The sequence below is a fragment of the Pithys albifrons genome, chromosome 6 (assembly GCF_047495875.1).
Source record: "Pithys albifrons albifrons isolate INPA30051 chromosome 6, PitAlb_v1, whole genome shotgun sequence".
NCBI classification, from domain to species: Eukaryota; Metazoa; Chordata; class Aves; order Passeriformes; family Thamnophilidae; genus Pithys; species Pithys albifrons.
The window spans coordinates 59,018,720-59,040,886 of record NC_092463.1 but is presented as its reverse complement, the minus strand read 5'-3'; the positions used below and the strand labels follow the sequence as shown (position 1 = coordinate 59,040,886).

At 41.1% G+C, this 22,167-nt stretch overlaps 1 protein-coding gene across 1 annotated transcript; it reads right to left on the bottom strand.

Annotated features, from left to right (window-relative positions):
• Positions 1–13,052: 13,052 nt before the first annotated feature.
• Positions 13,053–17,487, bottom strand: KCNA4 (potassium voltage-gated channel subfamily A member 4). The gene is made up of 2 exons (XM_071559534.1): positions 17,182–17,487; positions 13,053–16,364 (listed from the first exon to the last, which is right to left on the bottom strand). Exon 2 carries the CDS (start codon positions 15,581–15,583, stop codon positions 13,601–13,603), a length of 1,983 nt encoding a protein of 660 aa, XP_071415635.1. The 5' UTR covers positions 15,584–16,364; positions 17,182–17,487; the 3' UTR covers positions 13,053–13,600.
• Positions 17,488–22,167: the final 4,680 nt, after the last annotated feature.

The window sequence follows — 22,167 nt, the reverse complement described above, 5'->3', positions numbered from 1 at the left end:
GATTAGCAATGACATTCTCACTGGTTTAAAGTAAAAGAAACTAAATATACCCAATGTAATTTGTTCTCTTCTAAAATTACTCTTCCATGGTTAGTTACTGAATTTTCTTATTAGGTCACATATACTTAAGAACGTTGATATCCCACTAGTTCATTTCACTGACAACGGAGCATTGCCTCTCACTGTTCAAGGCTTTGTCTAAGAACAAACCCTAACACAGGAATGTCTCTCCTGTGCTCACCTCTCAGCTGCCAAGGGCAATTCAGTTAAAAATGCATGAAGATACAGATTGAAATAGAAGCAACCCTTAAGAAACAGGCGTGATTGTAACCAATAATCACTTTGGATTAGGAAGAGAAGGATCTAGCTAAAGGACAAAGGGAGGATGACACATCTGGATTGTCATTGATGGAGGCTGTACTTTCCTTCTTGCTTCCCTCTAAGGAAAAACCTGACAGTTACCTACTCAAGTCCTTTTAGGACAAATCATATTGTTGCTCTCCCATTTCTGGGAGAGTTGGCTGTTATGTGACAAACAAAAGCCTTCATTCCTTAGTCACGTGGAAGTGGAGGATGCCTGTTCTCAAAGCATTGCCTGTTCTCACAGCATTGCCTCTTCTACAGGACCAGAGTCTCTGCAGAAGAAAGCAGAAAGAAGACAATTGAGTGGATTTGTGCGCAACAAGTAGAGCATGTCCAAGTAGATTTGTGATCTCTGTAGCTCCTCAGAAAGAGCCCTTCAGGACTTCTCTGTACCCATGGAAAAACCCTGCAAATACTTATCACAGAATCATAGAACCACAGAATGGTTTGGGTTGGAAGGGACGTTAAAGCTTAACTTGTTCCAACCCCCTGCCATGGGCAGAGACACCACCAGACCAGGCTGCTCAAAGCCCCGTCCTGCCCAGCCCTGAACACTTGCAGGGATGGGGCATCCCCAGCTTCTCTGGACAACCTGCTCCAGTGCTCACCAGCACATAGTCCAGCTGCTGTGCTGCTGCAAGGAGCAGCAGAGCCTTTGCAGAAATGCATGACTTATGTGTGGTTCACTTTATCACTCATGGCTATTTTGGGTCCACTACATTGAAAAGTAGCTCCAGAACCTCTACAATGAGGGCACATAATATACACTATTCTTTATATAATAACAAGAGAGAGAAATTACAAATGGAACCTCTTGGATATTATCTAGATGATCAATTATTTTTTCATAATTTGATGTGCAGTACCATTTAATAGTTTATGTTGATGACAGCCAGTCCACCAAGAAGTTTTCAGTGAACTGCTGCATACAAGTGAAGTCAAAATGAAGTCTGTATATAATCAAATCACTTAGTTCTAGGGGATAAAGCTCTAAAAACAAACGCTGCATTTATAAAAAAAAAAAATGGAAAAATTCCCCATGAACTTAACAAGAGCAGAAAGAATCAGAAAGCAAGAAGAGAAACTCTGTGGAAACTTAACTACACCTTAAAAAATATGCATTTTCTTCATTTAATACAATACCTTCTTTGTATAGGCTGAAAATATAAAATATTACTGATTATATAAATCTCAACCAGAAATAACTGTAGGTGGTTTGGAACAAGTCAATGCTGTATTTATACAAGCATAGCATTCAGCAAGCAATATTAGTCAGCCACTGAGCAGGTTCCCTGCACTCCACTACACTGAATATGCGCTTGAGTAATTAGGACTTGTTTGCACGACAGCTGGTGGGGAAAAAATACCACATCTGATATGAAAGATACAAAAATATTTTCATAAAACAAAAAGTTGTAGGTCTGTGATGTTGCTTTGTATCAATAAAATTCAATCATCCTACAATATCAACCATATCAGCTCTTCAGAACAGAAAATAAGCCAGTATTGCAATTAGACGTAATTTCCCAGGGTTTGCAATATTCAATTTCCTTCAGCTCCTTGTGTCCACAGAAAAGATAAAACTCAGGTAGTGTCAAATGCATTCAAATGACTGCTGTTAAGTAAATCAATTTATCATTCAAAGATCTGACTGAACAGCCTAAGGCTTTCACTGCTTAGAGCCATTTATATATGGATAGTCCTACTGAATCTGGTTGTGAGATGTGCTGTACACATTATTCTGAAGAATAAAGTCTGTAGAGCAAAGTCTATTCTCTTCAGAGTGTCATTATACCAAACCTTGTTGTCTGCAACATTCTCAACAGTAAGAAAACAAAAAGTGAATCCAAATGAAAATTAAACTAAATGGGGAGGGGTGTAAGGGTGTTGCACTGGACTCTAAAAAAATCTCTATTCTTTGCTTATATTAAATCAGGAAGAATGTGAAGTGATCACACAAATTACTGTATTCTGGGCAGGGCTGTTCCAAGTCCTGAGCAAATTTGTTCAGAACTGGCTCAAATATCAGCACTCTGTGCCTTGTCCTATATGAGTGGTGCCCCATTAACACACCTATCACAACGTATGCATTACTGGCCACCTCCCTCTACCAAAAACAAAGGTTACTTTTATATAGCCCAAAATTCAAGTCAGTGGTATGAACAGAGATGAGGCCAAACTCAAAAACTTAAGATTCCTCCACATCTCTTGTTCTGATTTTTCAGGATCGTGTTCTGCAAAATGCTGTGGATTTTCATATGTTCATAAGTAGGGACCTTAATCCTGCAGAATGTGCTGCCCTACTTGATGGCTATTTCTGCATAAGAATGTGTGTGTATATATATATATATATATATTTTTACAAGATAATTTATACATTTAAATAATTTTTTAGACTTTCTTTTTCTAGCATGGAGAGCCTGATTTTCTGTATGGGATGAGAATGACAACACCATTTTGAACACTTCTGTCATAAGTATTTATTTGGGTAGAAATAAGTAGTAAAAAAATCATAGAATCATAGAATTGATTGGGTTGGAAAAGACCTCCAAGAGCATCAAATCCAACCCTTGGTCCAACTCCAGTCCCTTTACCAGATCATGGCACTCAGTGCCACGGCCAATCTCAGGTTAAAAACCTCCAGGGATGGGGAATCCACCCCCTCTCTGGGCAGCCCATTCCAATGCCTGATTACTCTCTCTGGAAAGAACTTTTTCCTGATCTCCAACTTAAATTTCCCCTGCCTGACCTTGAGCTCGTGCCCCCTTGTCCTATTGCTGAGTGCCTGAGAGAAGAGACCAACCCCCACCTGGACAGAACTTCCCTTCAGGTAGTTCTAGACAGTGCTGAGGTCACCTCTGAGCCTCCTCTTCTCCAGGCTAAACACCCCCAGCTCCCTCAGCCTCTCCCCATGTGACTTGTGCTCCAGTCCCTTCACCAGCCTTGTTGCTCTTCTCTTGACCTGCTCCACCATGATCCACCCCAACTGATTTTAGGCAGGACCACTATCTGTAAATCCAGCAGAAGAAGAGAGGTGTTTGAACTTGCAGAAAGAACAAAGTAAAGCTGCTCCCACAATCTGAAACACTGTGGGTTATTGCCAAAGCAAAGTAATTCCCATCAAGTTCTCCTTAATCCTGGGATTTAAATGCATTTTCTTCAAGTGTGTAAAACTCATTACCAATGTGAAAATCTACAGCCAGTGCTGCTGGTTGTTATCAGCTAAAGAAATCTGCCCTCAGCATTTGCTCCTGCCCAGCATGTGAGCAGGCAGCTCACAGACTCAGAGCACTGCAACAGCAGCTTTGCTTCTGAACCGAGCAGCTCCTTCTGCTGAGCTCCAAATGGCATCCCCGAGCAGCTTTTCCCGTTCACTACAAGCAGGTCTTGTGCTGGAGCCCTTCCCTCTCCCAAGGACTGTGTGCCACTGACACACAAACCACTGCAGCCCCGCACAGCGTGCACTTACAGGGCCTAAGCTGCCTAGTTAGAAAACATCAGCTCCAAATAGGAAAAAGCTTTTAATCCTTTAGTGTGGTATGCCAGTCTTTAGAAACAGGACAGTTCAAAACACAGTTCAAAGGCTGGAGAGAATGTAATAATGAATCTGCTTTTGGAGGCAGCTGTGAACCTAATTAATGTAACATTCTTAATGGCACTTACTGAAAAGTAACAACAAAAACCTCTTAACTTTGCTCACTGAATTTGTGAAATTTTCTGTCTTTCTAGACTCAATCCCTGAACCTGCTTGGACTCATTAATACCAGAAAGCCACAAAAACTAAGTGCTCATCACAGAAAATGGGTCCAGAGAACGTTCACAGCATTGCACCAAACACTGGGTGTTCAGAAAAACATGAAGATGAAGGAAGGCACTGCAATATATCAATTGCATCTTTTGTTTCTGGCTTTTAATCCACATAATTTGGGATGGATGTTCTCCTTACCCTTCATATTTTCATTGCTTATGGTTGTTCCTCCCTGGGATTGCCAGCGGGCTAAAGGATGATGAGGGTGGTTGAGGGCTCTGGGAAGAAGCAAGTCTTAGGAAAGAGATGGAGTTTTGCTTTATGATCCTCAAAGCTTAAACCTTGGTGTTTGGTCTGACAGGTTCTCTGGAATTTTCTGGCATGGATGGTCCCTTGAAAACTGCTTGGATATTCTGCTTCTCAAATATGTGCTGTTTCCCATCTGTGTGTAAAAATATTGGGGAAAACCCACTGTGGCTTTCTTTGAAACTATGACATTCCAGGTCCAGTCACCATTTTAACGACTGGCCACATTCTACATTCAGAACTTAAGTACAAGGCACATTGCTCACCTCCCACCTTTGGCAAACAGACCAAATGAAGAGCAATACCCCAGCATATTTTCATACAAACAAAAAGTGGACTGGGGAAAAAAATAAATAATTTTTAGACATCTGCTGAAGTATTTCAACCACTATAGTAAAATGATACCAGAGCTAAAATACCTCATAATACATAGAAGACACAAATTTCTAGATAATCATATGCTATGACTGAGCATGTTCACCTAATACCAGCATCTGCTGTAGTTCCAGCAATGACACTGGCTACTGCAAGCACAGCAAAAAAACCTAATTACTTCAAGGAAAATATTAAGAAATACAACACATTATGCTCTACCTGACACCTTTCTAGATGTCAGCCCAAAACAGAACAGTTATTTTTCAGCTTCCTAGTAATGAGGAGACTGAGGGGAAACCTCAGCACAGTTTACAACTTCCTTGTGAGAAGGGGCAGATACTGATCTGGTTTAGGCTGGATATTTGGAAAAGGTTCTTCCTCCAGAGGGTGTTTGGGCCCTGAACAGGTTCCCCAGGGAAAGTGGCCATAGCACGAAGTCTGAGAGAGGCTTTTGGACAATGCTCTCAGGCACATGGTGTGACTCTTGGACAGGGACAGGAGTTGGACTCAATGATCCTTGTGGGTCCCTTCCAACACAGCATATTCTATTATTCTGTAACATGACAGCATCTTTGGGCCCATTCATTCAACAGCTGAAAAACAGCTTTGCTTTTGAAAAGGCATGAAAATGTTCTGGCCTATCAGCACAAGTAAGGTGTCTAAAATAAGCATATGGTAACACAGTTTAGGAGAAATTACTGTAGCTGTATTGGCAGCAGCAAAATTAGCAGTATAACACTGAAGAAATAAGACCTGGGGATGCTTGAGATTCAAAAGAACCTTTCAAACCATAGAACAGAGGTCAGAAGTATAAGCAGCATTTCTTTGTAGTGTAAGATGCCTGACTATTAAGAGAACCTTCTAAATCACATATATTGTTTCATGTGGCAGTATGACTGAGAATCTGCTTGAAAACATTGTGGATTCTCTCATTGCTTCTATTAGGTAAAATTCAAAACTACAGAAAATCATAGAAATCAAAAAAGCTAAAATTTGTTCAAAAGAACAAATCAGTCAAACCATCAGGGCAGAAGTTTTCAGAAATAAGTAGTGGTCCAAACTTCTTTATTTCTGGGTGCTCAAAAATGACACAATTTAAAAAGCACTTTTCCTGCATTGATTCAAAAGTAAACCTCTTTACAGTCACTCCATTTCATTTGAGAATTGAGTTGTCCACTATTCAATTCTGGAAATGTTTCCTTGTAAAATAGGTCAAAGAGCAGCAAATTAGTACCATTTCTACTGATGAGTCTTTTCATAATTTCTACATTTTTCAAAGCTGAGAAATATGCTAATTCTCCATTAAGAGTAACAAAAGATATTTTACTAGTCACAGAAAACAGTTCCATCTTCTAACCTATGAATTTATATCATTTATCAGAGTATATGTTCACAAATTACATGGCACCAAAATAACAACTTCTTGCAGATTCTCAGCATTAAATTTTGTTCCTCTTTTACTGAAATACTTGAGCAATTTTGTCTTTGATTTTGAGATCTGTAGGTCCTGAGAAAATAAAAGTGCTTTCAAGTAGCTAATAGAAATAAACACCTATAGAACTAAATGCTGGGGTATAAATTACTACACAATTCCTCTACTGTACTCTCTTCAATATAATAGATTCTTGCTAAAATAACATTAGTCTGAGTTTGTCATCTGGCACCCAGTAAAATATGATGATACCCTTTACACATTGAAACAAGAATCTTTTCTAACCCTTCCCTGTGACAAAACCATATTTATCTTCGGTATGTGTATCTGCAGCTAGTATTTAAGAGAGACTTTAGCAGAAAAGATACTATTCTTAGCTTCTCAACCTGAAAAATATGCAAGATTTCTGCTTTATAATGTTGCCTTGCCATTTTGAATGCAAAGAGGGATCATCTTCCTTCATGCTTGAGACCTGAAAAATACTCAATGTCTTAAATTCCTGAGGAATTCAGGGCAAATCAAGGGCATCTTTAAAGTACAAACCCACTAATGAAGCAGAACGTATTTAACCTGAAGTTTACAGTCTGTGGAATGCGCAACTTGTAGTACAAAGATATCTTTGGATAGAAAAACAAAAGGTATATCTTGATTTCATATCAACAGTTTCTGCAGTTTTCTGTATCCAGGCTCACTGTGCTCTTCAGGCTCCACTGTGCAAGGAGAAACTGTCACTGAATGACACCCTGAATTCATCGCAAAGCTGTGCCAGCAGGGAGACAACAAAAGGCAGAAATTAAAGTTCATTCACAGAGTGGATGATCCACATCAAGGGCAGTTATCACGGGCTCTGACTGAAAACAAACCTCCACTGAACTAAACGGAACAGAAGCAAGAACTGTGGTTGAATCGACAGGGCAGGGTGAGCAAAGCCCCCAGTGCATTGAGCAGGCCTGGTCCTTCCACTGTACAAGGAAGAGGAGAAAAGGGAATGCTGCCTCCCCATGTATGGGACTGGATTCCTTTCCAAAGCATATCAAGGGGTGTTGCCCCCCAGCAATGAAGATAACACACAGTGAGGCTGTCCCAGAGCATCTCTCATCTACAGCAGAATTCTGCATCAAAATCATACCAACATAAACAAGGAAAACAAATTTTATGCTTAGTTGTCCTATACTGCAATGCTACACACTGTCTAGTATTGATACCAGAAACTTTGGAAGGCTTCAGTGCAAGAGCATTGGACTCAAAACCAGCACACGTAACAGATTAAAAGTTAAGAAGTGATACTGAATATGTCTCACTAGACTTTCTGGATTGAAAGATACTGTTCATGTCCAGGATGATGGACTCACAGTCAGTGTATGTTCTCCCACCGAAATGGCTTTTATAAGAAGTGTTAGGACTAAGCAACTAGTCATAAAAAAACCCCAAACCTTAGCTTATTCTGACTGCTAAGAGCAGAAAAGAAAATTAAAGATGCCTTTGACATACCTCACTGAATCTATCCATCCAACTCTGTACTCTGAACACAAATGCCCCAGGAACATTTGAACAAGAGACTAAAAACAGTGAGACCAAAATCTCTCTTGAATACCTGCTGTCAATTCCTACACTCCTTAGTGTAACACCTGCAACACCTGGGAATCCTGCTGCACCACAGTCTTCCTCTTGACCTTCAACAAATCTCTTCTTTCTAAGACTCAGGAAGCAGTTACAACCCAATTTCTAATGAAAGGAGCAGAATTCAGGTGCTGCAAAGCACATTTTGTGAATGTAGACCTTCCGTAGCTGAGGAACCAGCAGGCTGGAGTCTTTGAGACCTCCCTGACTGAAAGGGTTGCACAGCATTATCAAGGAAATAACAAGTTTTGCACTCAGACAGGATACTTGTAGTAGGAGCATGGATTTACCAGACAGGCTAAAATCTCCCCAGTACCCTCTCCCACCCCACTTGGCACTGCCTGATGCAGGAGGGTCTTCCCAGCTGCTCGATGCTGGAGCAGCAGCTGATCCAAGCTGCTCCCGAGATCCCAGAGTACCTGGAAGAGACACAACACATGAACTACCTCTCTTTGCACTTGCAGATCAGTCCAAACAATTTTCTCCCAATTTGTTTTCAATGACAATACCATAAATGCACAAGTGAAAGGGGAAAAAAAAGTTTTTACTTACTTACTTTCTCTGAATTAGGGTATTTTATCAGACTTTTAGATGTAATTTAAGATTTTTCTTCTTTCCTTCTTATATACTTATGTATTTCTTTTCCAAAGGGCCTGTTGCAGAAAAAGGTCTCAAGGCACATTATAATTTTACAGAACAGGATTAAAGATAAAAATTGATTCAATCATCCCAGTACATAATGCTTTAATGAGTTTTCCTTCAGAACTAGTGTCATCAGAATTCTGAATACACAGAAAGCATGGCAGCAATAAGGAAAGTACCTGGGTGTCAGGTACAAAACATTTATGCACTTTAACCCAGAATTAATCTGTCAATTGCTTTTTCCACATTAGATGATCTCTGTGGAAATAAAGGAATGTTCATTTTTACACAAGTGACAACTTTTCTGCGAGCATTTGTTTCAAATGGAGATGCAAAAATGTGGTAAATAAGATCCTTCACTGCAAAATCAGAAGCACTTGATCATTCATTTATTGCAACTGTGTAGTGCATAACCTGCCCTGTATCTACACATATTATTCTGTCCTTTAGATTTATTTAATTATAAGAAAACGATGTAACTTATATGCTGCATCTTATAGATTTTAATTTTTATAATTTTTTTTATTTCTTACTGTCTTGTGTCAATTAATTAAAATTTTTAAAACAGACTGTATTTATAACTGGATACAGTGACAGTAATAAGGTACCAGTAAAATATAGAGGAATCCAGTGACATGGTCTCGTCTCAAGTACCATGGATAGAGTATATTTAATTTGAGGATTACCTATAAACTGTAAAGATTGCACTAAAAATTGATATTCAGAATTAGCTTTATGAGTCCAGGATCACCAGAAAGACACATTTAATTTTTCAGTGCTGTGTGAGAAAGACTTTTCAGGAACTAGTTACCCATGGAACAGACTTCTTGATATCTTGTTTTTCCACAGGGCGTTTATCCTACATTTCTCCAAATATGAAGAGGAAGTACCTCATGTTCTTGGGCAGTCTAACAGCAAATTTTCAGATCCCACGTGAAATGACTCCCAACACCTGAACGCACATTTGACAGGAACCTTCTGTGTCAGGAATTACACTACAAGACACTTTATCCAAAGTTATGGCCTGATCCCAAACTCTCTGCATTCAGTATTATGCAAAATAATTTCCATATTCCAAAGCTATTTGAAATTTTTTACTGATGGAAACACAGTCAAATAGCATTTTTATGACCACCAGAATGCCTATTAGTTTGCCCAAACCAAGAACACTATGGTCATGAATTGGATGTAATCACCATAACAGTGGGGCTTTTCATACCCTCTATCTCCCAAATTTATTCTGCATTAGATGAACATCACAAAAATGGATTCTACACAAGAAAACATATGTAAGCAGAAGAATTTTCCTTCAAATACAAACAAATCACACTTTCCATCAAATGGAATTGACCCCTTGTGCAATCATTCCAGAAAGCTTAACTGCACCCCAAACATCTTCACCAAGTACTCACTAACTGAGTTTCACAACACTTCTTTGGATATTAAGTTCAGCATCCAGGCCGGTATTTTCAAGGAATCAATGCAACATCAGAAATGTAATAAAGAAAAAAATTATGGATCTCTGAAGTCAGGCATTAAATCCAACACTTCAGCTGGCAAAACTCTCTCCTTATGAATCCAGCCTTGGCATTAAAGATTACTATAAAAATACTTAGGAATTTCTTTAAATAAATGCCAGCACAGTTAAGTATCAGACTATATTTGAAAACTGATTTGGTGCTGCTGTGATTCCATGAATTCTAATGGAACTCCTCCAAATTTCTTCACCACTGCAAGCGAACCTGAAATATCTCATTTTGCATTATTTTTAGCTGAAATGTATGTCAATGTGAAATCATTTGAACTACATTAGTAGAACTAAAGTGATCCCCCGTGTAACTCCATTCACATCAGCTACATCAGGAATGCATTTTACCACTATAATTTAAAATCTAAAATGTCCAAGTCACAATAAAATTCCTTGTCTGAGCGTTGTCAGTATCCACCAACACTGGGAAAGGTCTGACAGAAGCAGTAACAGTAATTTGGAGCCATAACACCACAATTAGAGGATTTCTCTGGCACACAATTTCAAACAAAGTAATACATAATAGAAATTTCTGTTTCTTGTTAAGCACTTGGGATCTTTGGGTTTTCGCATTTAGTGGTAGAACTTTGGCATTTTAAAACTGTTGTAAGGGACTGGACCAATGGATAGGTGAATAATCAAATCACAAGCCTAACAGAGGTGTTTGCTTCCATTCTGGAATGCACAACTCTTTCTGTCATTCAGAATGGTCCAGCACAGTGATAGCACAACCTAACTCTGAGCTAGAGTAGCTCTTATTTATAAGGACAAAGTACAGAGGTTTATGCACTGCAGAAGGCAGAGCAGGCTCCACTGCTACCTTGGGATACACCTCCCCAGCACTGCAGTATGCAGTGCTGATGCAACTGCAAGGAGGCCCTGCAGGAAGACCTTTTCTTTCCAAGAGTATGATCACAGCATAACACACACATCACTGTGCTTGTTTTAAATTAAAAGGTTGTGTACTGGTAGCAGAATAGCTGAACAACCTGCTGGAACAGTCACCTCATGCTGAGCTCTGTGTCTAAAGTGTGAATATATTAGAAAAACAATTCAAAGAATTTTCTTCCTTACATCCATTAGAGATCTAACATTCCAACTTTTAAGAACCACCACCCCTTTCAACTACTCAAAACTGCAAACATGTACCACTTATTTTCTCTAAGTTCTTTATTCCTTTCACTACTAAATCCCTGCCGTGGTCACAGGTATTAAATGGTCTCTGGTATCATACAGAACTACTTGCAAGGTCCTTTAGGAAGAGAACCCTCATGCTCTTTATGCCATTAACTACCAGCTGTGAAAGAAACACTTTCATTTACAGGTTTTTACCAGATTTTTACAGAATGCTCATCCTCACTGCTGATATTGCCCCTGTAGAAAGAAGTATTTAGTACATTTAACTCAGGTGAGCTACAATGAAATACAGTATTAAGTTCTGGCAAATGCCTATGCATGAAGTTACTGAGTCATTTCATTCAAAACACAGTTGGAGGTAATATCACCACAATAAAGAGGAGCTTTAATGCTTCCCATCAAAAACATAGCAAAGCCTGCTCTATGTTTTTAAATTAGCAATCAGACATTTGAACACACATTTCGAACCAGGGCTCAGCACAACGCAGTCTTTTGTGTGTGTCTTGGTTTTTATTAGTTCTTCTGCAATGCAAAAGAGGACAAGCAGAGAAACTTTTCAAAGAAGAGATTCACAGAAAATCCATGAAGGCAAAACCCAACCCTCAAAGACAAGCCCACGTGTACAGCTCTGTTTGGTGCCACTGGATGCCACATACAGCAGACAACACTTATCTGACAGATTATGCAGAATGTCATGGATGCCCAATTTGGACTGGTTTTCTTGTCGCTTTTCAGCTCCAGAACTATAAGTCAGTCACTAATGAGTTCTCCCCCCTGCAAAAGTCCTTCACTTGGCTTTAAATGAATATTGCAAAACTACTGTAATTCAGTAGCATTGTTAAGTCCTTTTTCCTCTCTTAATGGCCTGTCCCAGACCTTAAAGTGCATATACCAATTTGGTTCAAGTTTTATAATCTGGATTGTTCCACAGTGCCTCTTCAAAAACAGTTCCAGTTTAATTGTGCCTGTCCTAGGTAACAATAATCTGAAAAAAGTACTTGATCTGAATCTATTATTTGTGTTATATGCAGCGATATCTTACCTATTTCATTCTGGAGTCTGAAATATACTGTAGGCCAGGTAATCTTTACCTACCTTAATCTCCTAGGAAGGGCAACGGAAGTTTTTGACACATAGCAAAACACAGCTGGCCTAAGAATCAGTGAAAAGAAACCACGGAATGTTTTCAGGAGGATTCCATGGGACCCAGCATGTTCATTTTGAAACCCAGAATGCCTCTCTTAGATCTTAAGTGTTCCTTCAAATATATATGGGTGAAAGCTGTAATCAAGCAGCACCAATAATAGCACATTAAAAGTCAGCAATTCTCAATTGTCAGCACTTTAACAACTGAGTATCTTATTACTTCTACCTTCTCCTCCCATACACTGAATTTCTTCAATACTGACAAAGTGCATGTACTAATCATAGACTCTGAATGTTAAATTAGGCAGGGAAAAGATAGAAATAAGGCTGGTACTTCTTGAGAGGAGGGCATCAGTAGAAAACACCGATTTCAAATAATTTTGATTATAAAATTTTACTTCACAATCCTGTTCCAGATCACAGATACTCATAATCAAGAGTATGGAATTCATGTAATGTCAGCTGTTTTGCCATCAGCATCACAAAGAAAAAAGAAACAACAAAATATGATGCAGAATTCACTCTTCCAATGATTGTCATTGAACTATTACATTAGTAAACATTCACAGTATGAAGTCTCTTTCAATATATCTCCAGCATATAAAGTAGTGCAAAAAAGCGTTCCAGTCATTTTGCCTTTGCAGTCAGACCAGGTTAAATGATTCTCTTACTTCATTTCTTTCATTATTAGACAACAAATGCTGCAATGCCTCCAAAGAGAGTTATAAAAATAAACAATTTCTGGAGGTCAACAGCCTTTTCAAAGTAAATTTCCAGTTAAAAACAAGCATTATAGATTTCAAGAAAAAAAAATTTAGATCTATCTTCCGTAGAATATCTTTTTACAATAAATTTACCATTTGAAAAACAATGACTATGGTATCCAATGATTTATGGTAGCTGCTATTAAAGCACTGATAAATAGATAAATGACTACCAAACTTCATTGTTTCTTACATAGTAAATACCTCTGAATGCCAACTTTTACCACAGAGCTGTTATTAGTGATGTCGACAGTTCATGCACCCACTTAAAAACTGACTTGTTTTTAATAAGTTTTTCAGCCTCATGTGCAAAACACTTGCATTCTAATAAAAATATAAAGTCTGAAAATGTATCAGATCTAGCAATCCTTTCCTCAAGTCATACCACTTACTTGATATGTAACACATGTTTAGCAATGCTTTTTATTTGTATTTAACCATTAAATGGCATACTACTGTATGCTGCAGGCTCTTGTTTGCATATTTCATTGTTTTCACTGCACTCTTTAATGCATAAATATATTTGGAAACGTTCAAAATTACACATCAGTTTCCACAGAATTTGAATTTACACAGTTTTTCTTGTCTGACTCGCTGCTATTCCCCGTGTCCTGACTCTTGTTCTCCTTTACACAAAGAGATTCTTTAACTCCTTCTTCCATCTCCAAATACTCTGATTTATCCTCTGTGGATGAAGAAGATGAGCTTCTAAATTTCTTCAGTAAATTTGTTGGGAGGTAAGGGCAACTGACTGCATTTTGCATCATTTGTGTTTGTTCTTCATTCTCAGTTTCTCTATGGTAGAAATAGTTAAAATTGGAGACAATCACTGGCACTGGTAAAGCAATGGTTAACACTCCCGCAATGGCACACAGGGACCCAACAATTTTCCCACCCACAGTTATGGGTTTCATGTCCCCATAACCAACTGTAGTCATGGTCACCACAGCCCACCAAAAGGCATCCGGGATGCTTTGAAAATGGGTGGCAGGCTCATCAGCTTCTGCGAAGTAAACAGCACTGGAAAACAAAATTACTCCAATAAAAAGAAAAAAGATGAGGAGGCCAAGTTCCCTCATGCTGGCCCTGAGCGTGTGACCCAGGATCTGCAAACCCTTGGAGTGCCTGGAGAGCTTGAAGATGCGAAACACCCTGACCAGACGGATGATCCTCAGGATGGCAAAAGACATGGCCTGTTGACTGCCCTGCTCCTGCGCCAAGTCCGTGCCCAGAGTAATGAAGTAAGGCAAGATGGAGACAATGTCTATGATGTTCATGACGTTCTTGAAGAAGTGTGCTTTGCTCGGACACGCAAAGCAGCGCACTGTAAACTCAAAGGAGAACCAAATGATGCACACTGTCTCTACAATGAAGAAAGGGTCATTGAAGATGGTGTGCTCCCCAGCATTCAGGTGAAGTGACTCATTGGAAAGCCCCTTCCCTAAGCTCAGGGACATGACGAATTCTTTGTCATCTCTGAACTCTGGTAAAGTCTCCAGACAAAAGATGACGATGGAGATCAAGATGACTAAGACAGAGACAATGGCAATGCCTCTGGCTGGACTGGAGCTCTCCGGGTACTCAAACAGCAGCCAAACCTGCCTCTTAAACTCATTCTCTGGCAAAACTTTGTCCTCTTCTTCTTTGACAAACCCTTCATCCTCCCTGAACTTGAGCATGGCCTCCTCCCCAAGTTGGTAGAACTTCACTTCCTCAGAGAAGATGTCAAAGGGTACATTGACTGGTCTCTTCAGCCGACCACCGCTCTGGTAGTAGTACAGGATGGCATCAAAGCTGGGTCGGTTCCTATCAAAGAAGTACTCATTCCTCAGAGGATCAAAGTATCTCCCTCGCTTCGCCGGGTCACCCAGCAATGTCTCTGGGAACTGAGCTAATGTCTTCAGCTGGGTCTCAAACCGCAGTCCCGACACGTTGATCACCACACGCTCACAACACTCGTACTCACTGTAGCGAACAGAGCTGTAACCCCCAGGGCCTCCACCGTCATCAGGTGGCTGGTCCGAGTAGGAAAACTCATCCTCCCCATAGTCATCACTGTAGTAGAGCTTTCCTTCTTCCTCATCATCTTCATCCTCGTCTTCATCCTCCTCTTCCTCCTCACTCAAGTCCTTCAGAATTCTCTCCTCAGAACCACTGAGTGGCAGCAGCTCAGAACAGGGGAAAGAGGCCCCGCACTCCCTACTGCCCAAATGGTGGCTCCTCTTTTTCCCTTTCTTCCGCCTCTTCCCACTCTGGCGGCGGGGCAGGCTGCTGCGTGACGCACTCCCACCGTGAGAGGAGGACGCGCCTCGGCTCTGCTCCTGGTGGTAATGGTGGTAGGGCCCTCCTCCGCCTGCTGCCCCACCTTCCACTGCTGCTGTTGCTGCTGCCACGGCCGCGGCTGCAGCAGCTCGGGACTGTGCCAGCCGCTCCCTCTCCCGGGCCCGGGCTTGGGCTGCGTATCCATAGGGCATGTGGGTGTTGCACCCAGAGCTATCTGCACTCACCATTGCAACCTCCATTTTGCAGCTGCTTGTTGGGGTTTTTTTATAGCTTACTGCAACAAGGCTTTGCTTTATTTACAGTGTTGCCTTAACTTTCACTAGAAAGTTCAAAGCCATTTGCATTTGGAGGACAGTCCCTTGGACATCGAGCATGGGAACATGGTTGAAACACTGAGTCTATGTTTTGGAAAAGCACAGATCAGCATTTTCTTGTTTACCAGAACATTTGACACAAACTACTTTTTGCTAATAAGAAAAGAATGGAATTCTCAAATTGAACCAGAGAGCAGCTGAGACCTTTTGTTTTCATCCACCAAGCCACTTTATTTTCATTTATCTCCTGCAGCTATCACAGATCAGATCAGAATCATGTCTACCTCGCAGGCTATAAAGGCTGCATTCATCAGGAAAAAAATATGCAGATCAAATGGTACCTGTTCTCCACAGATGGTTTTAGTTCATCATTGCAACCAAATGCAAATTGCCTCTTTCCTCATTATTTGTTCCTGGTAACCCTTTGGCCTAGCAAACTTACTGTTTAATATCATTACTTCGGGAGTTGAAGTTAATTCCAGCCATCACTTCATTTACACAGTGAGGAGGTCTTTGCAAATCCTTTCTTCAGCCTGTCAACAATGTCTCAAACCTGGGAGCAGCACCCAAGGCATCAGCAGCAGTGGTAAGAGGAGGAGGAGGAGGAGGAGATGAAGACTGAGAAACTGGCTCTGAGGTCCCCATAGGACATAAGGGAGTGGATGGGTCACCCTTTGGTTATGGTCATGCAGAAGAAGCACTTAACCTGAGGCACATGCACAAACACACAAAAATAAACAAAACAAAAAGGGAAAAGATTGGATTGTTTTCCTAAAAGGTCACACCGATCAAATGAAACTGTGTCATCTATTACCACGGCATTCAAATCTTCTCCTGCCCACACTATTCACACTTCTACATTACACACACACCCACATCACATGCACAGAGATTTTGAACGACTCTGTGGGTAAGGATGTGGATGGGTATGTCACATATATATATAGACAGATACAAAATCCCCACCCCTATAAGCACTTGCATCCATACACAAACATATGCATGCTCCTGAAACACCAACACATATAAACACCAATAAAAATACTGCAACACACAGAGCATTCAGGTCTTTGAACACATATGTAATAGATATACCTACATATAACTACATGAGACGTTAAAGAATAAATGTATCTACACAAAGAGCTATTGTTATATTTGTAGAAATACATCAGATGCAGGAATGTTACATTTTGATCTATAGCAGAATTGTGTTTCAATCACAATTAACATCTCCCTGGATTTAATTTGGAAACAGGCACGTACGGTGCGCAACCAAGTGAAAACACCGTGATATGATATGTCAAGAAAACAACTGCAGGTGCACCGAAGCAACATCTACATGCAAGCACACACACAAAAACACACAACCCCCACGCCCCCCTTTGAAACAGAGGCTTCGTTTATAGCCACATCTATTAATACACGAGAGAAGGTGAACACGAACTACTAAATGACGCTATTTTTAAAATCGTACCTCTGTGTCATGCAGAAAAAGACCTTAAAGCCGCTGTTATACTTACTGATCCTAGGCAGAGAAATAGCAACGCTGCTCCTGCCGGCGCACGGCCGCGGTGACAGCGGTCCCGAGGGGGCTGTGCCGGCTGATCCACATTCGCAGGTGTCTGTGGTCAGTGCGCACCACAGGTTGGCCAGGGATTGCTCTGCTCCTTCCCGGGCGCGGCGCGAGCGGCAGGAGCGAGCGGGGCAGGCGGCTGGGGCTGCGGGCACCGTGCGGAGCCACAGCCCTGCCGTTCGCCCAGGCATCGGCGGAAAGGCAACAAGCGAGGGGCTGTTTCCCAAAGGGATTCGAAGGCGGCGTGTGTGTGCTCGTGTGTGTGTGTGTGTGTGTGTGTGTGTGTGTGTGTGTGTGTGGCGGGATGAACGGGCAGGCGCGATCACCAGCCGGGCTCTCGCAGCAGATTTGTGAATCAGCGTTGGATAATCCCTGTGCGGAGCCGGGGGGTCGCTCCGTGCGGTCTCCCCGCAGCACGTCCAGACGCGGCGGCTCAGCCGCCTCCCGCCCGCGCCATCCACTTGTTGTGCGGGGTTTTGGGCGACGCGGTCCGACCCCCGCCCGAGCCGCACCGCGGGCCCGCCCGGCGGACACGCCGCTCCCGCCGCCGGCGCTGGAGGCTCTCCCGGCGCGGCTCCTGACCCTGCCCCGGCCCCCCCCCGGCGCTCCCGGAGCCGGCCCTGTTGCTCCCGAGCAGCCGCCCGCCGCCGCTCCGTGCGCGTTGTTCCCGCTATTCCCGCTGTTCCCGGCCCACCGCCGGCCCCTGGCGGCCGCTGCCCGCACTGCGCGCCGGCCCCCGCCCCACGGGCATCACCGACAGCACCGCCCGCGCTGCCCAGCGAAACTCTCTGCCCCGAGCGACACTGCCAGCCCTGGCCTCAGAGAATTCCGAAGCGAAGCCCGCATGAAACTTCTCAGCAAAAGGCAAAAGCCCGCCTCCGCCTTGCCCCGCTCGCGCCCGAGCTCCCCGGCAGTGCAAGCCGACATCCCCTCTGCTCCTGCCCGGCACGCCCAGGCTGTGCAGCCGCCTCGCAGACAAAAAAATTGACTTTCACTCCTAATTCTGTACCTGAACTGAAAGTAGGTCCTAGTTCATGACTAGAGGGCATAGTTGTGTATTTGGCGGAGTTAACACCTCAAATCTCTGCTCCCTTAGCCTGCTCTAACAAAAGCAATTTATCAACTGGCTATTCCTTCTGCACCTACAAAATTGAAGCTGTGATGGATTCCACACTCTGTGTAAGGGATCACCATGAAAATGCAGCTTGGTTACATTTGGCATCACAGCTCAAACTCTACCATCTCAGTACAAATTAAGTGTAGGCACTTGTGCTTCTCATGGAGAAGGAAAAGACTAAATTGAGAGGAAATCAAAAGTAGCACTCACACCAGACAGTTTGCCTCAAGGGATTTGCAACTGGAGACAAATTCAACATATGCAGCAAGTGGCTTAGGCATTTGTTTCATTGCCTAGGTCCTCCTCCACAGAGAAACCAAGAGACTGGTGACTATTTCCCTTCAGACCCCTCCAGCACAACCCACATCATCCGTGTTACTTCTCTGTCTCTGCTGCCCACATACATCAGTTACTGCTTGTACCCTTAACCCCGTTCCTTTCAGCAGGTGACCTGTGACTACGTAAGGGAGAATGATCAGCCAGCTAAACATACCAAATGTCAGGCATCAAGTCAGCTCCATACAGATCTTGCCAAAAGTACTGTGAAATCTAAAAATGGCAGTTATGGCTAACTATTCTTTCAACCACCACAATTCAAGTTCCACAGTAAACATAAAGTGAAAGACATGGAGAAATCCCTGATGTCATCTCAAATGTCATTAAAATACAAGGTCTGTCATCAAAAAAGCAGCCCAGAATTGTGATGTCCTGGATGCAGTTTAAAAACATTCTACAGTTTCATTTCCATTACAGTAAAATTTAATTCTAGAGTCATTTTCCAGAGTTCAGTCACTTCATTCTTTAACAAGTCTTATGTTGCTTTTATCAGTAGGACTTGAACAATTTTTTATTTCTTGTTTTTTTTTTTTTTAAATGTTTCAAGGACTTAGGACAAAAAAAATAATGGTTTATTTAGGTTTTACCTCTCAAAATTTCAGTTGCGTGTTCTTGTCATTATCTCATGTGATGGTTAAACTGAAAAATTTGGTGGATATCTGAGTATAAAAGCAAGTAGAAACAGACCAATCACTTTGGTATTCCTCTATAAGCATTATTATTCTTTTCTTTTTTTAGTAGCTAAAGCATGTTCTTGAGCAAAGATAAATAAACTGTGAGGTATGATTCTATGAACACATAGTACACACACAACTGATAATGAGAGAAGCAGAACAGCTTTTTTGTGCCTTTTTGAATCCATTCTAATGTGATAAGGATCACGTAACTACATGCAATTCAATCTAGCTCAGAGGTCTTACTTGATCCAATTTTTAACTGATTTAAAAGCAAAAAACAAGCTTTAAGTATTTACAGATGAATACAGTGACTCATTTCATTCAGCTTTGTATATTCATAGTATTCAAAGAGCAATTTTTATTTAAAAGCTATTACATTCCCTCTGTTCCTTCATATTCATAAGGGATACTATTATTGCTAGAACAAAGAGAGAATACCTGCATGGCATTATGTTCAATAGTACTGTATTAAGAATATTGAAGTATAGCAAAGGATCTCTAAGGTATGTTACCACACAGGTTCGTCCTCTTTTAGAGTGACGTATATGAGAAATATGGATTATTGCTTATCAATGTATACAGTGCCAGAAAAAATACACAACACTTTAATACACTTTCACGCAAAGGGAACATGAGGTTTAAAAAGCTTAATTTATGGTGCTATGCCCAATATTAATTTTTGCTATCCCCCAGTTGCTGCAATTCACACTGGCAGAATCTGGCCCCAGTCCAACACTGGTCTTCCTACTGTAAACAAGACTTCTGTGCAGCAAATAAGACTGCACTACAGCTCAGTACTTACTTGACTTCTAGACCATGAACTATTTTACTTCCCTTTTAGACTTCTCTTTTTGCTCCTCTGCTCCTTCCTATGCTTGCTTCACTATTATTTTCATTAGCCTCTCATGGCAACACAGCTACCCTCCTGTAAGATCAGGAACTCCTTTCAAAACAAGCAAAATGTTGCAGCAGTGAGAGCTCAGGACAATCAAGGGAAAAGACTACGGTCACTATATCATTCCTGATGGCTGAAACATGATTCAGAACATGCATTTCCCCGTCCTCAGTTGCTTACAGTGCTGGAGGCTCTTAGGTACCAAAGCAGCAATGAATTCTTGCCTCCAGAACTAAGATTTTCCTCCCAGTTGTTATATCACTATAGGAAATTCATATATTATTCATATTTTACTAACCAGGCTCTGTAAGACACCCCTGTCAAAGAATCTGACTCAAGTACTCTTCTTTTTAATATGACTGGGAGTACTTAATGAGATACTCAGAAGAATAAAATACAGCCTATCCTCAGTCAGTGCTTATACACAACCTATATGAATAGCACATCTGTTCATTACTTGTACTTCAACAGGCTAATCCAAGGGAGCTGATGCTTCAGAGAACAGCAGCCCTTTCATATTTTCTTGGAAGAGTCTGCAAAACCACTGCCATTTACCGTCAAGTTTAGGGAGAATAGCAATAAAAACTGATGACATTTTTACTTGGAGAATAATTTCTTGTACCAGAGTATGGATCTGCTCAGAAAATAGGATAAAAATACCATATGTGTTCTATTCTTGGACTTGAAATTTCTCCATTCGTTCTGGGCAGACAGGGACTCACATCAGGTCTATTCTTAAAATCGACAATAGCAAAAAAAAAATAATAAAAAGGAAAAGGTGATTTGGAGAGAACACTTCTAAATAAGGAACCGCAGACAGTGGAGATACCCTGCTTGTATTCTTGATCCCACCTGAGATTTCCAAGATACCCACAGCCACATCACTCTTAATGCTGACATCCTGAGTGTGCAGTTTTCAGACTATGCTAACAAAAAGTGTAATAATGATAAAACCTGAAAACATCAGGTGCTAAATTCTGGTTTACACATATTTTTGCCCAGATCAGATTACGTTGAGGCCACAGTAGGCTTATTTCTCCCTGTGATTTTAGAAGGAATATTCTGGAGGAGAATCTGGTAGTGGGTTAATAATTAATGTACCTTTGCATTATTAAGTTAACAATGACTTGAGGAACAACTGGAAGAGAACATCTGTAGAGCAAGAGCTCAAAACTATTACTGTTAAAATCATGAGGAGCTGTTAGCCAGAAATTCAAGCATCTCATGCTCCAGGAATAAGCAGCAGCAAACTGTTACATGAAGCAGCATGTAAAGAAAGGAAATTTAGATGTTCAAGTATGACATCAAACATAGGTCACATATATAATTTTTAAGTAAAAAAGGGTATTTCTGTCAAATTCTAGTGGAGAGATATTGTTAAATTTCTGGCAAATATACCTTTATTACTCCTATTCATTAAGTGACTGTGAATGCAAGACATGCATGAAGGATCTGCAGGATGAAGCTAAAAACAAGAATGCACTATTGTACCTCTAGCACTCAAAAATCTTACTAGAAGGATCTATTTACACTTATTACACACAAACCAGATTAGAAACATAAATTTACTAGACTAGAACAACTGCTACTAAAGATTCTGGTCTATAACTGCAGAGGGTACTTGTTTCACAGGTAATTGTCTTGGTTCATAACCTGATGGCAATCATATATACCTTCCAGATGAATCCTTGGGTCAAAATCAGCTCTGGCATCATCTTATCACCCTTCTGACAAATTCAAACCAGCCAGGATAGACACCAAAAAAGACTGGTGAAAAGAAGCAGCAATCAGACTTCATAACCTTCCCATTAAGTAGGTCAGCAGAGAAAGGAACAGAAGCATTTTCTTCTGTCATTTAGAGGTGTATGTGTGAGGGAATGCCTTCATGTCACTATTGAACTAAAGGAT

Coding starts and splice junctions, on each gene's coding strand:
- KCNA4 (XM_071559534.1), bottom strand. CDS start 15,583: ATGGAGGTTGCAATGGTGAGTGCAGATAGCTCTGGGTGCAACACCCAC.